General features: G+C 62.2%; 5 protein-coding genes across 5 annotated transcripts; 3 read left to right on the top strand and 2 right to left on the bottom strand.

Annotated features, from left to right (window-relative positions):
- Positions 1 to 651: 651 nt before the first annotated feature.
- Positions 652 to 2961, bottom strand: BXZ73DRAFT_42858 (uncharacterized protein; the record flags this gene model as incomplete). Its single annotated transcript, XM_048019039.1, has 3 exons — positions 652 to 1017; positions 1068 to 1941; positions 2282 to 2961. 3 exons carry the CDS (start codon positions 2959 to 2961, stop codon positions 652 to 654), a joined length of 1920 nt encoding a protein of 639 aa, XP_047880392.1.
- A 2606-nt stretch (positions 2962 to 5567) lies between these two features.
- On the bottom strand, positions 5568 to 6597 carry BXZ73DRAFT_42820 (uncharacterized protein; the record flags this gene model as incomplete). Its single annotated transcript, XM_048019030.1, has 4 exons — positions 5568 to 6140; positions 6200 to 6275; positions 6328 to 6389; positions 6448 to 6597. 4 exons carry the CDS (start codon positions 6595 to 6597, stop codon positions 5568 to 5570), a joined length of 861 nt encoding a protein of 286 aa, XP_047880391.1.
- A 345-nt stretch (positions 6598 to 6942) lies between these two features.
- Positions 6943 to 10072, top strand: BXZ73DRAFT_88641 (uncharacterized protein; the record flags this gene model as incomplete). The annotated part of the gene is made up of 6 exons (XM_048025030.1): positions 6943 to 7135; positions 7191 to 7544; positions 7595 to 9078; positions 9129 to 9258; positions 9314 to 9858; positions 9917 to 10072. The coding sequence occupies 6 exons, from the start codon at positions 6943 to 6945 to the stop codon at positions 10070 to 10072; spliced, it is 2862 nt and encodes a 953-aa protein (XP_047880390.1).
- Positions 10073 to 10612: 540 nt separating this feature from the next.
- BXZ73DRAFT_88640 (kinase phosphorylation protein-domain-containing protein) lies at positions 10613 to 11425 on the top strand (the record flags this gene model as incomplete). Its single annotated transcript, XM_048025029.1, has 3 exons — positions 10613 to 10696; positions 10754 to 10911; positions 10960 to 11425. The coding sequence occupies 3 exons, from the start codon at positions 10613 to 10615 to the stop codon at positions 11423 to 11425; spliced, it is 708 nt and encodes a 235-aa protein (XP_047880389.1).
- A 1946-nt stretch (positions 11426 to 13371) lies between these two features.
- BXZ73DRAFT_88639 (uncharacterized protein) lies at positions 13372 to 14119 on the top strand (the record flags this gene model as incomplete). Its single annotated transcript, XM_048025028.1, has 4 exons — positions 13372 to 13670; positions 13733 to 13811; positions 13871 to 13997; positions 14067 to 14119. The coding sequence occupies 4 exons, from the start codon at positions 13372 to 13374 to the stop codon at positions 14117 to 14119; spliced, it is 558 nt and encodes a 185-aa protein (XP_047880388.1).
- Positions 14120 to 14272: the final 153 nt, after the last annotated feature.

The raw sequence follows: 14272 nt of genomic DNA, 5'->3' as shown, positions 1-14272 counted from the left end.
CTGACGCGCCATATGAATCCCACGACTTCGCATTCGCAGCCGCGCACAGCGCGCGGTCCGACGTCCACGCGGAACGCGGGGCCGTGACAGAGAACGGCGGGGGTCGGACAGAGCGTGGGGTAAGTAGAAGTCGGCAAAACCGCCATGCATTCAGATACGTAACACGGAGCACGCTGGGCGCTCCTTTTCGTCCCCCTGGCCGCACAGGCGCGGGGGCGGTCGTGAGCAGACGTACGTCGTGGGGCAATAATATCGTGAAGGGCGAGACACAGGTCATGGGCCGCCGCGCCCATCGGCGATCGATGGGCGGGGCGAGGCGCGGTCTATGCGGGGGCACAAAAGGGTGGGAGAGAAGGAGGTCGAGGGTGGGCATGCGATGCGATGAGATGGGTCGGGAGAGGAAGGAAGATGATGCAGATAAGGCAGTGATGCAAGTGAGGATGAGACATAGGACAGCAAGAGAGAGCAGCAGCGGCATGGATCGGTACATCTAGATAGTGATGAGGGCAGATACGAGGATACATCGTGGGCGCACAGGAAGCAGAAGAGGACCGAGGCCAGCGGAGGGAGACACGAGGACATCTAGCGCGCGAGGTCGATGTCACCTCCGACGATCCGTGTATACACAAGTTCAATCGGGGGACAATCGCATTATCTCGACGTACTAGACGCCTCGCTCCGTTGACGGACGTGGTCGCCTTCATGCGCCTTCCCGGCGAGGTGCAGCCACTGGAACCAGCGGCTGCGCGATGACGCGTCCTCTTCCTCCTCATCGCTACCGTCGGGGACGCCGAGGCCCTCGATGGTAGCGAACGAGACATACCCATCCATCGCACCGCATTGCGCCGCGGCCTCGCGGGCATTGAACGGCGGCGATGGCGGAGGCGTGAGCGGTCCGTTGCTGCTGGCTGAGCTGCCCTTGCGCGACGACGCCGGCTTATGGCTGCCGCGTGGCGTGTGGTGTTTTGAGGGCAAGGGCATCGGTCTGTCGGCGGACGACAGAGAGGTGTGGCTCAACTGAGGGAATATCAGCTACAATCCTCAAATCAATCACATGGACCACTCACGTCGCGGGCAGGGCCGAAGAAGAAATCGCCCTCGCCACTCATATTCCGACTGCTCGACATCGAGTCGCCGCTGCCACTGCTGAGACCACCGTCGTACTCGCGGCGCTCAATGCTGCCCGCCCTCCGGCTTTGAGTCTTCAGCATTGTCTCCAGACGCTTGCGGAGGACAGCCTCGTGCGGCGTGAGAGACATGTTCTCCATGTCCGCCGCAATCCGCGCAGGCGCCGCGGGATGCGACACTGACTGCGAGTGCAGACGCCGAGTGGGGATGGAGGGGGATGTCTTCGGCGAGCGTTGAAGCTGAACGCGAGCTAGGGACGGAGAGGCGGGGGGATTTCGCGCTACAGAGTCTTTGTGATGAGGTCTTGTCGGTGACGACACGGTGCGGTTTGTGCGCCACAGCCTCTCGTCTTCCTCAGGACTCTCCTCGTCGACGGTGTCTTCGAAATGGTCGTACGACGAGGACGAAGAGGACGTAGCGCGGCGATGGCGACGGCCGCCCGGTGCGGCAGCTGGGAGATGGTGGCCGTGGGCGATGGGCGAGGCGGGGGTGCTGAAGAAAGGGACGGGGTTGTGGATCCTTTCCTGTTCCTCGGCGCGACGGAGGGTGTCGCGGAGTAAGCGCTCAGAGCGGCTAGGAGGGCGGGGCATCGGAGGGCGTTGAGGAAGAGGGACAGAGGAGGTGAGAGGTGAGGAAGGACGGGAAGCAGTCTCCGGTCTTGACCTCGAACGGGGCCGCGCAGTGTGGGGTGACGTGCCGTTGGAGAGCACGGGTGACGGGGCGTAGACGTGCATGGACATGGCGAGAGTAGGGCGCGGGGGTAAGGGGAGGAGTCCACGCCTGACGGATGACGCTGTGCGAGAGTGTGGTGACCTGAGGGCAGTGGCGGGCGGGGAGAGGAGTGGTCAGCGTGGGATCGAGGGAACGGAGACGGGGAGGGGAGGGAAGTGATGTGGGAGGGGAGAGTGCACTGCGGTGACGAGGGTAATAAAGGGCAGGCATTCCGCAAGGCCACGGGCGGGTGAGTAGCACGCGTGCGGGCGGACGGACGAAGCGAACCGGTCCAGGTGCCGGGAGGACCGCTCTGCGACCGCGAGCGACAAAGTTCGTCGAAGTCGAGAACGGCCGGAAAGGAATTGGAATAATCAAGGCGCGAAGCCCACGGGAAGCGCAGGGGGGGGCACCATTCAGGGGGCAGGGAAAGAAGACTCACCAGTGGGAAAGCAATCGCGTTGAGCGGGTCGCGTGCGAAAGCGGTGACGGTGACGGTGTGGACGGCTCCCACTGGGGACAGTCGGAGAGTACGCTGCTGCAGACGGAGACTGAGAGCGAAGTGGGCGCGGCGAGGGCGCTGCGGGTGCGGGCGTGGGTGAGGGAGCGCTTGCTGTGCGGGGTGGGGAGGGAGAGCACGGAAGGGGTGGGAGAGTCGAGGGAGGAGGAAAGGGACGGGGGATCATTAAATGACGAGGGCCCGGGTAGGTGGGCGAGTGGCGGGGGGCACCTGGACGTACGGGCGGGGGCGTGGCCAGACTGATGGGCTAGGGGCCGATGGATGGGGAAGCCAAAGCGTGTCGTGCGAGTGGCCGGGGAGACCTCGTTGCAAGACATGCGGGCGGCGGAGGAGCGCCGGGCGGCGGGACTTGGGGGCAGGGCGTGACCTGGGCCGGAACGGAGAGAAAGACCGAGCGCAAATTTGTCCGTGCTGGGTTTGGGCGGATGGGCAGAGTGGTCGTCTGCTAGGGCACGGGGCCGGGTGCCGGAGGCGCTGGAGAATGGCCGCGTCGCGGGCTTGGTTGGCGTGCGTGGGCTTGACGCAGGCGAACGCGGGGGAAGGCAGCGGAACGGGGACGCGGCGGGGGACGCCGTGGTATCAGCGGGGAGGAAGTCGCTCATGGGGGCCAGGTGGTCGTGGTGGCGGTGATGGGTGCAGCGGGCACGAGGCTAGGAAGGCGGAACGGCGAACGGGATGGGATAATAGTCGCGTAAGCCGCGTTCCCCGCCGTGGAGGGCGCAGCGAGAGTGGCGGGCAGTCCGAGGAGAAGGAGGAGGAGGAGGAGGTGCGGGGAGAAAACCGAGGCGGTCAGCGCCCCAAATATGCACCGTCGCCGTCGCCGTCAGCACGGGCGCACAAACCGAAACAAACATTCCGTTAATTAAGTAATCCGCCTCCGTCCACCCGTTTCATCCGTTTCATCCGGGCGCTCCGGACGAGCGCCGCCTCCGGGCCAATCGCGTACGGCCGGGTTTGGTGACAAGTGCCTTGTCTGCCCCATGCCCCCAACCCCACAGTGACGCAAGCTGATGCGGTCAGCCGAAGCCACATCCTCGACGCGTCGGCAGCGCCCACTGCTTCAGCCAGCTCCCTTGCAAGGCCATCGCGCGCCGAGGCTGTTCTTGACGACCGCACAGTCCCTTTCCCACGCACCGTCAGCGCGCCCGTCGTCGCCGCCCACGGTCTAGGCCATCGTCTCTCTGGCGCCTCCTTGTGTCAAAAACATATACTCCGTCACCTCGTCGTCCCCTGCAAACTGCTACAGTACAAGCCGTAGCCAGCCTACCGTTCTTTGTCCCTTGTCCGAGCTCCCCATCGAGTCCCTACTTGACCACCAGGGTCCGTTGTCCTCCCTCCGTTCTCCCCGCCCATTCACCCGCCCATAGCGATCGTTCGTGCATATCAACTGACCCCATCGACGTCTCGACCCAGGCCCCGTCCATAGAACGTTCCCACCGTGTCCGGAGAGCGGAACGCTCGCCTCTGCCCGCAGCTGGCCACAGCGTGTGATCGTCATGGCAGTCTCTGTGAGCGTTCGATTGCCTTGCTGTGTCTTGTGCCACTTGCTCTCTTGACAGCCCATCGAGCCCATCGTGGCATGACCTCGCTCGTGCACTCCACACGCTCGCAGGATCGTGGTCTCGGCCCTCGCTTGCGTGCGCCCCGGGCTCGCGCGGGTCTCTTGACCGTCAAGTGACTGCCCGTGAGTCTTCTGGTCCCGCGGTTCTGTGCATCTGAAACGATGCCCTCATCAGCCGTCGCTCGTTCGACCCGGGTCGATTCGCGCTGTGAAGAACGAGGAGACGCTCCGGGGCAGACAAGCGGCGATCGCTCTCATGCGCTCCTGGCGACTGAATATGGTCACGGCGACGTGAGGAGGTTTAGCTATAGGAATCCAATTTTGCCCTATCTAGAGTTTCGAGTGCGCGCAGGGTTTCCTTCTTCAACCCATAGCGAATCACACGCTGTGCTCCACTACGACTCGTCACAACCCACAGGGTGCTATCCCATATCGCTCTCCGCGTTTCTATAAAGCTTGGAGTATCTCCTGAGGCGGTGGGGCCTCGTATCGAGCCTCCGACTCTTCTATCGCCCTGCATGCGCCGCGCCCACCCGACACGAGGAATTCCAAGTCGGGGGTCACGCACGATCGACACGGTTCTCCGCCGACTTTCGACGGACTTGCGTCGGTGCTCCACACGGTAGCGCGGATCGAGTATGTATCGACGTGGGGGGCACTTCGGCGGGGCGGATTCCCGACCTCCGAGGCGCCAGGGACGCGCGACTTTTCCGGGGCATCGTCGGTCTTCGAGCGCGGTCCTGGTGCGTCATGATCCGCGTCTTCACTCGCCGCTTTCCCCTTGCTCTTCGAGGATTTTCCCTTTTGACTCTCTGTGGCTCGCGCACATCCTCGGCCTCGTGTGGATCGTCAACGCAATGTCGTCAGTGCACTCACGGTCGTGGTCTACGTCTTGCGGTGCTGCGCCGTAGTCCGAGCGGACGGCATCGCTCACGGCGGTACGGACCGCGAGCGCGGGGCCAGTGCGATCTGCACCGCGGCTTCGACAAAACTGCGCGGGGCGACGGGCACGAACGGCGGAGGCGCCGTGGCCAGATGGGAAGCGGCGGTCGTGGGCCGCGCTGGCGATTTCGGATTAGCCTACAAACTTCCTCGCCGCTCGCGGGGTTGCACGGCGGGCACGGCGCGTGCGGCGGTACGGGACGCAGGTCCGGAACAGGATCTGCGCGCCGCCCAGGTTGGCAGGCGGCCACAGGCCACGTCGTCTAGGCACACCAACCTTAGCACCGTGCGCGTTCCTATCGTTCGAGGGTGGCCGCCGATTGAGTCAGCTGTATGTAAAACTCTCGTTTCGAGCATGTCTACCACTCGGGACCGGCCCGTCTCTATGTTACCACTTGGCAGCGCTGGATCCGGAGGACTAGTCTTACACTGGAGACCCGCGGAACTCCGTGTGGAAGCCGCACCTGTAGACGGGCTACGCCATGCCTCGTCTTGCCCCTCGAGACCACTCTCGGTAAAACCAGGTCGGTCTCGAGGTCACCCGGAGCTGAACGGCGCGAGGGCTAGAACGAACAGGACGAACTCGAAAGTTTACAGAACCGTGGAGAAAGAACACAGCGTATTGCATCAGCATGAACGCATACATACATCATAGAGACAGTCCCGAGACCTCAGCCTCACCACCCAGCGACCAATGGCCCAAACCTAGGTTACCCGGATGACGAGGAAAGTGAGGAAGAAGCCGATGGCGACGACCACGAGGCTGAGGAGGGTGATCCAGGTCGTGCCCCAACTCTTCGAGTGGTGGTCCCGCAGCCGGACGCGTTCCCTCGACATGACATCATGGTTCCGCTCCAGCTTCTCCTGCGCGTCCAGCACGACCGCCTTGTCGGTCTCGAGCGCGCCCGCGAAGTGGATCGCGTTCCGCTTCAGTTGCGTCGCCATCTGAGCCAGCTGCGCCGCCAGCTCCTCCTGCAGCTGCTTCGAGTTCTGCATAAACGCCGGCGCCGCCTCCGTCGTCGTCTTCGCCGCCGGGGCGATGTGCGACGGCGGGAGGAGGGTCTCGCTCGGGTTGATGGGTCCGCGGACCGCGGGAGAGGCCGCTAGGGAGAGTAGGCATTCGTGTGTGGCTATGGCCGAAGTCTCTTCCACTGGGAGCAGTGTGGTAGTAGGCTCGGGTAGCGTCTCCTCCAGGATGGCAGGTGTCACTGGGGGCGGTGAAGGCTTGGGCAACGAAGACAATATAGACGGAGGTCTTGTGACCGAGGGGGACACTCGCTATGGATTGTCGATGTTCTAAGCGACAGACCAGGGACGAAAGATGACATGCAGCGCACCTTGTCAGCTTCCGTGACCACGCTCTCTAGGTGGTCGAGAGACTTGCTGATCTCCGCAAAGCGCCCCACAGAGGCTCTGGACGACCCACTTCAGGGATTGGCTTTGCACTCTGGTTGGAAACACTCACGAGTCGATGGCATCCCCGTTTGCCTGCACACTCTGCAACAGCTTCCTCGCATGCCTGATTTTCTGCACAAACGACCATTCGAGTCACACGTGGCGCACAAATATAGAGCATAGAACATACCTGCAGCATCCCACGAGTGCGGATCCATGCTGGGGGACTGGCGGGTGGAAGAGCCTCACAGGACCACGCCTCTGCGGCGACTGACTTCTCCAATCTGCAGACAAGTCGGGCAAGGTTAACACGGTCATGAACAGACTGTTCCGCGAGCATTGAATGATCCTGGGCAGAGCCGGGGTGGTGCAGGCGGGTTGGTCTGGCAGCGGAAGGAATGTGGCTGAGAGCAGGTCGTGGACAACGTCCGAATCGTGGCCTGCGCGCCTGTTATCGGCGTCTAGATCGCGTGTGCGGATCCGCTTCGGATGAGTCTGCCACCGTTGGCTACCGCAGGGTTTTCTCCTTCATAGATCGCTCCCCTCATCCAGCTGGCTCAAAACTAGATTCTGGCTGGCCACTTTTGAAATCTCGCTGCTTCATTGGTTTTGTCGCTTGTCCTCTCTTGGTCTCTGTATCGATAACTGTGCTCTCAAGCTCTCCGTCTTGTATCACTAATCCGACATGGCGCGAGGCAAGGGTGGTCGCGGCGGCAATCGTGGAAACTTCCGCGGTGGAGACCCATCGCGAGGGAACGGGCGAGGCGGTTTCAGAGGTGGGCGAGGCGGAGGACGAGGCGGAGGGCGAGGTGGAGGGCGAGGTGGATACACTCCAGGGTTCGACGACTTCGACTTTCCTATCCCGCAGTGGCCAGCTAGTACGTGTTCGCGCGCAGCGCGTAGATATCCGAACGCTGACTCCCCTGAGCTCAGATGAACCCCCACCGCCCACTCCTCCCCCTCGCGGACGGGGATTTCCACCCCGGGCACGCGGCCGAGGGCGCGGCGCGCCTCCAATCCCGTTCAATGTTTACAAGTCTCACAGAGGAATAGGCTCCCCTCCTCAGGCAAGAGGCTCAGGACGAGGAGACTATTCCAAGGGACGAGGAGCACCGCATGGAAACGGGCGTAACCTCACCTCAAGGCTCAACGCCGGGGTTCCGCTCTCGAGACTACTCTTCGAAGACCGGCCTCTCCTTAGGCCCATCAAATTCGTGCGTTCGGTATACACCGCGACATTATTTGAGCAGGAGGACGACATCTTCAAGCCTGTCGTGGAAGCTGCTGGTGAGTGTTGTCTCTACGCGATCTCGGGCTCGTTCAAATGTTACTGCCAGTCGATGGGGACGAGGAGAGCCATGTCCCCACCGCAGACGCGGTCCTCCAGATATTCAACCCCACGATGGTCCCCAGTGCCGAAGATACCCCCGATACCCCCGATCTACAGGACCCTGAGGAGGACGGGCTTGAAGAGATTGATTTTGCAGATATAGGCCGCATCCAGGCCGAAGTGGATGCTGCGGTAGCGAAACGCGGCATTACGAACTCAACTACCACCGTGACCGAGACTACGGTCACATCGAGCTTCTTTGTTGACACTACACCCTCCGCCGTCCATAATAACAAGGCTACTCAGATCAAAATCGACAAACTAGAAGGCGTTTTGGGCACTGGCACTGCTCAAGATGATGAAGATGACGAGATCATTGTTTACGTCGCTCCCCATCCTCGAAACACTAAAGCATTCCCTGCTTTAACTTCTCCGACCACGGTAGAATCGGCACCAAAGGTCCCCATGGAGGTCACCTCCGCCCCAGTCACCGCAAGCGAGTCCATCCCAGAGTCTGTTACGTCGACCCTGGTCGCCGTGGACGAGCCTCCATCAGCGTTCACCTTGGAACTGGGTACGCTGTACCCCGAAGCGAAGGTCTCCCCTGCACCTGCAGGCCACCCACGCGCCCCAGACCCTGAGGACCTGCCTCCCCCTCCGGCCTTCGACACGCCCGCGACGGCATCGGGGTCGGCGAGCAAACCCAGCACGACGGCAACGGCGCCCACGAGCACCCCGAGCGTAGCCCCGCAGCGCCTGCGCCGCCTGCACCCGGTGGGCACGCCGCGCTCGTTCATCAAGCGCAAGCCGCGGTGGAGGTCCCTGCGCGGGTTCGGCGGGTTCGGCGCGGCGCACGAGGAGGCGCTCCTGCGCGCGGAGGACCCGCGGCGGGCGCAGCGGCGGCGCGGGGACTCGGACGTCGAGTGGGGCACGGACGACGAGGACGGGGACGGCGTGGACGCGCTGTCGAGCGGGGTCGCGGACATGGTGCTCGACGGGGACGTCGACTTGGACGCGATGAAGAGATTCGTGCACGGCATGAGCGCGAGCGGGTCGCAGCATGTGACGATGGACGATATCGCGGATATGGAACGCATGAGAAGGGAGGACGAGGAGGACGAGGAGCGCGGGTCGGAGTCGGGGGTGAGTAGCGAGGACGACAGCGGTGCTGAGGTGGTTGATGGGGATGAAGAGGTGGAAGCCGTCGTGCAGGCTGAGGAGGGGGCTCTAATTGGGGAAGGAGAGGAGGACGTCGTTGGACCTGAAGATTCTGCCGACGAAGATGACAGCGACAGTGAAGAAGAAGACGAGGACGATGAAGACGAGGACGAGACACCTCGTAAAGGATTCCAATCACGGCTCGAACGGCTTCGTTCTCAGTCCAGCAATGCCAAAGGAAAAGGCCGGGCTGTAGACGAGTCAGACGATGAGGCTATGGACATGGAGATCACCTGGGCCGAGGACGACGAGAACTACCTCGATCACATACAGGTATGCTCGCTGTGTCTTGCCGTTTTGAATCCATCTCAAAAATTTTGCAGGACATACTCGATGCCAACGAGCATTTGCTTTCCTCAACCTCGTCAGGCAACAGGCGAGCGCGGAAATACATGTTCAAGGCCATCCAGAACGGCGACTTCGATTCTGTCGACGAGGTTCCCATGCCAGCCAGTAAGTGTACTCGGGAGGCTGACCACGCCAGCGGTGCGCTGACCCCTCCTCTCAGAACGCCACAAAGACAAGGACATCCCGCCTGAACTGCACGAGCAGTGGGAGAAAGACCGCCAGAAGAAGGCGGAAAACAAGCAAAAGCGCGCGCTCGAACGTCTCCAGATTGCCGTGGACCCGCTCGCCCAGCACAAGGGCGGGAAGAAGGGCCAGAAGGCGATGCTCGCGGCCCTCCGTGCGCCGGACGACGCGGACCTCCCGCACCGCATCACGGACCTCGAGTCGGTCGAGCGCGAGATCCGCCGGTTCCTCGCGGACATCGGCGGACCGACGTCGATGGTGCTGCCGCCGGCGAACAAGGTGCTGCGGACACAGGTGCACGAGCTCGCGACCGCGTTCAACCTGAAGAGTCAGAGCAAGGGCAAGAACGAGGTGCGGTACACGACGCTGGTCAAGACGACGAAAAGCGGGGTGGGTATCAAGGAGACCAAGATTCGGAGGATCATGCGGGAGGCGACGGGAGGGACGTGGGAGGGCCCGGGCAGTGGCAGGAAGGGGAAGAGTAACCTCGCGGTGCACAAGGAGGGAGAGGAGGTCGGGAAGGTGCGGCGCGCGTGTGGCCTGTGCATGTTGGGTTTGGGCTGACTTTGGTGCTGGACAGGACGCCGCGAAGATCAACGGATCGAACATCGGCTTCAAGATGCTCGCGGCTATGGGATGGGCCGATGGCGACCGGATTGGCCTGTCTGGTGGTCTGGATGTCCCGCTTACCGCCATCATGAAGAAGACGAAGTTGGGGTTGGGAGCGACGAAGTAGTTGAGTTTTGTAAAGTCGACCGCGATCAGGCTACATGACGTGGCCAGCAAGCGTTGTTTTCTTGTCAACAATCGACAACCATATACCTCTAGCGAAAGTGTGCCTCTAGGTCTATGCTCCTCTTTCAGCAAGTAGATCCGTTCCAGATGGTTGGACAGCCTGGCAGGCCGGTCTCCGGTTAGTCACATGTTTTACCAGAGCGATTTGTGATCAAGGCCAACCTCAAGTACTCGAATAATTAGAATTATGAGGCGCATTTTTCGGCATGAGAATAGTTCGCATTAATGTCACGGACCGCTGAATATGTGAGTTGATCAGGTTGAGGCTCGAAGACGCAGAAATCGTGAGATGTCCAGGACTCCAGTTCCGCGCGCCACAAGTTCCCGCAGGAAGCGCTCGACGAGTCGTAGTTGGGACGTGTACCTCACTCACCTCAGCCACTGATCCACCTCTAGCCTTTCGCCAGCGCAGTGTTTTGGACACCCATTCCGTGGTTTCCGTTTTCATTCCAATTCTCTCTACTGCCAGTGGCGTATCGTCATGTTCGAACCGGTGCGTGGAGGAACTCGTGGTGGCCAGGCTGAGTTCAAGTGGTCGGACGTGTCGCAAGACAAGGACCGTGAGGTACGAGCCGTCCCTCTCTGGAATCCACCAAGCCCTCACTCGACCTCTCTCGCGCAGAACTACCTGGGTCACAGCATCAACGCCCCGACCGGGCGATGGCAGAAGAACAAGGACATCCATTGGTACCAGCGCGACCTGGACGACAGCGAAGAGGCGCGAAAGGAGGAGCTGAGGAAAGTGAAGGAGGCCGAGGCGGAAGCCTTGGCCGCGGCCCTGTGCGTATGTTCACCTCTGTCTTGCGCCCCTTTTTGCCGACTCTCCAGCAGAGGGTTCGCCCCCGGGGCCAAACCTAGTGGGAGCGACGGTGCAGGGACCGGGGCCAACGCGATCGCGGTGCCCGTGAAGGCCTCTTCCTTGGACGATCTGGACCCGGAGAAGGAGGAGCGGCCGCTGCGCAAGGCGCAGAAGAAAGAGGAGAAGCGGCTGAAGAAGGAGCAGCGGCAAAAGGACCGGGGCGACGCAGCGAGCGAAGACCGTCGGCACCGTCGCTCGCGGTCTCGCTCCCCACTACGGAGGGATCAGCGCCGGTCGGCATCTCCCAGACGAAGAGACCGTTCGGCGGGGCCGGGCGAGCGTGCGGAACGCGCACGCACGCCGCCACGTCGGAGGGCGGAGGGGCGCGACTACGACGAGGAGGCCAGGAACAGGGAGCGGGAGATGGCGCGGCGGCGGTGGGACGGCAATGCGAGTCGCGACCGGCCGTCGGGCTCGCGCTGGGGGAGGTGTTGAGAAATCGCTCTGTACGTTCGTCGTTGCGTCTGTGACTTGTGTACCTCGTGATGAATCGTATGCCCAAGCGATTGAACAATGTGCATCGTTTCTTCCTGGCCCACTCCAGTCCGGTACAAAGACTAAGTAAGACATACGCGAATGGTCCCTCTGGAGCTCCCTCAGAAACGTCAACACCCGCTGTCAGAGGATGACCAGCCGAGGGTGAAATCCTGATGGTTTCCGCGCAACATTCCGCCATATCTCATCCAGAAGTGGACTCGAGTCAATGGGCGACGCCTCGGCTCACGTCTGGCCTGCCGACTCTGATTCCTGCGTCTCTCTTCCCGCGAGCCTCGGTGGCATATTCAAACGGACCCTTTGCGCCGTGATCTTCGAGAAGAGTGAGGTCCGGTCCAGCACAGGTGCCGATTCACTGCGGACGGAGGCAGCCGCACGGGGCAGTTAGCGCAAAGTCCGGTCGGCAGGACGCCCACACGAAGAGCTTCGCTGACACAAAGGCCGTGGCGTAAGGCCATCATGGACAAGCGACGAAGCGGGTGTCGTAAACACGCGGTGGCAGAGCCTCCGATGGGAGTCGTCAGCGACCGGGGTCCAGGACGGGATCAGAGAGGAGAATCGCCGATGTTCGCCTGGGCTGGGAACAGGCGAGGGCTGGACGCGGCGGTGATGTGTTGAGTGCCCGAGGGTCGATTTGCGAATTGTCGCGCGCAGACTTGGACGCGAGCCAAGTGTCGAACAGTCAAAGCGCAGGTGAGCTTGGTCCCGTCAACGCATGAATTTGTTGCTGACCGAGGAAGGTTTCAGCAGCAGCTAAGCCGGAATCACGCAGCGAAGGCGACCACAGTGTTCTGACCAACGGTGACGTGATTGTTATAAAGTTGTACGAGGACGGATGGTTTCGGGTGAGTATATAAGTTGACATGGCGAATGAGAGAGTGTACTATTCAAGAGATGGCGACTGAAGGGAACACGAGTTGCTGGAGGGGAAAGGACCAGGGGGTGCATGTCTGAAACGAAGGTCTGAGGATATGTTGTAAAGATGATGGGGAGGTAGTAGACTGCGCGATCGAGAGCCTTGGCGAGGGATCGGGAGGTTACTAGTTTGCAGTCGGCAAGAGGTGCGTCGTATGATGGCAGGCTCGGGTACGCTCGTGGAGGCGGTCGCATCTCACTCAGCCTGGAATGGCTACATTCGTCCCACTCTGACATCCAGCGCCGCAGCCGGAGCTGGAGATCTGCTGGGACTCGGGACGTCGGCAACCAGAGCGCGACTCTCGAGGGAGTGCTCGTTGCTCGCGGCCTCATACGCGGCCAATTCGGTCACAGAGAATGCGTCTTGCAGCACCAGGCCGTTGGGTCAATATACATCACCGTGGCATTCTGCACTGCGGGCCCGCTAACTGGGCGTGTGCGCGTGCTCGAGACGCAGGGCCGCGGTTCACGACGGGTGTCGCCGTTGTCGCGTGCAGGGCAACACCGCACGCGAGCCACACGCGAGCAACATTGTGTTCGGGTGGACCAGGAACCCAAGGGCGAGGCCGCGGGCCGTGGAGATCGCGCGCGGCGAGACCTGTCGCAGGTGTGCGGCAGAACGTGGCAGAACGCGCAGGGTCTGCTAAACCGTTCGCGCGTCCACGGGCGGAGAGGGGCGGGGGCGCTGGCATGGTGCGCGGGCTAGCGCGACAGGGGGAGCGGGGCGGGGGAGGAGGACGCCGGGTGTCGGCTGGGGGGCGTCCGCGTCCCTGCCCCGAGCGTCGATATATTCCGGCGCGCGTTCGTGCCAGGCCTGCCGCCCCGGAGCGTCCTCTCGCCCGCCCTTCTCTTCCTTTCCCCGCCCCCTCTCTAATTTCCGTCCTTATAATACGCTCGCTCGCCCGACGTCCGCTCCCTACTCTTAATATCCCTCTGCTCCAGTCCCAGCCTCCCCCGCCCCTCTGCGCGAAATGTCCAAGTTCGGCCTCCCCTTCTTCCTCGAGGACACCACCGGCAAGCTCACCGGTACCGACTTTGTCGACCTTCACAACCGGATGCACCTCAGCATCAAGCAGACCCTCCGTGACGCACACCGCTCGGCCTACATCATCTACGACCTCTCCGCACGCCCCGGAGCGCGCTCCGGTCTTCTCGTGCCCCTCATCACCCTCGACTTCACCGCACAGAACGGGCTCGGGTCCGTCAAGATCGCCGCCGGCGAGCACGTCCCCATGGACAAGTACCTCGTCCGCAGTGCCGGTACAAACGGGTGAGTCTCTGCGCATGACCCTCCGACGCGAACGGTCACATTAACGCGCCTCCCGTCACTAGGAACGCGCGTTCCAGGACGTTCAAGGCCGCTGACGGCCAGGAATATCGCTGGACTCTTCAGGCCGACGGCGACTGGCAGGTGTGTCCCGATATTGCTCTTGCGCCAGGCGGTTCAGATCGTGCTCACCGCGCTCGTAGTGTACGAACGCGCGCACCAACTACCACATCGCGACGTACAGCATGAAGCCGTCGGGCGAACCCCAGTACCCCAGCTCCTCGGGCTGCATGCTCACCGTGGAGGAAGCCTTCCCCCACCTCGTCGGCGGTACGTCTCACGTTCACGCCCCCTCGAGACCATGTTTCAGTGGCTAATGACGCCCATGTCCACGCACAGAACTGCTCGCGTCCTTGATCATCATGCGCCACATCGAAAAGTACAGCTCGTGAGCTTCCCTGCCCGTGCATGGCGGACATGAGGCTACATGAGGTCCCCAGACGTGCACCAGAAGCTCGTTGATTTGATCGGTGTCGCGTCGGCCATCGAGAGTCGACGGCCGGCCGCTGCTGGCCGTCCAAGCTGGTCTTGCGTGCCGCGGCTGT

Source organism: Epithele typhae (assembly GCF_022376455.1).
Source record: "Epithele typhae strain CBS 203.58 chromosome Unknown BXZ73scaffold_9, whole genome shotgun sequence".
In the NCBI taxonomy this organism is placed as follows: domain Eukaryota; kingdom Fungi; phylum Basidiomycota; class Agaricomycetes; order Polyporales; family Epitheliaceae; genus Epithele; species Epithele typhae.
The sequence above is the reverse complement of the archived record's forward strand: the minus strand, read 5'-3'. Positions and strand labels throughout refer to the sequence as shown.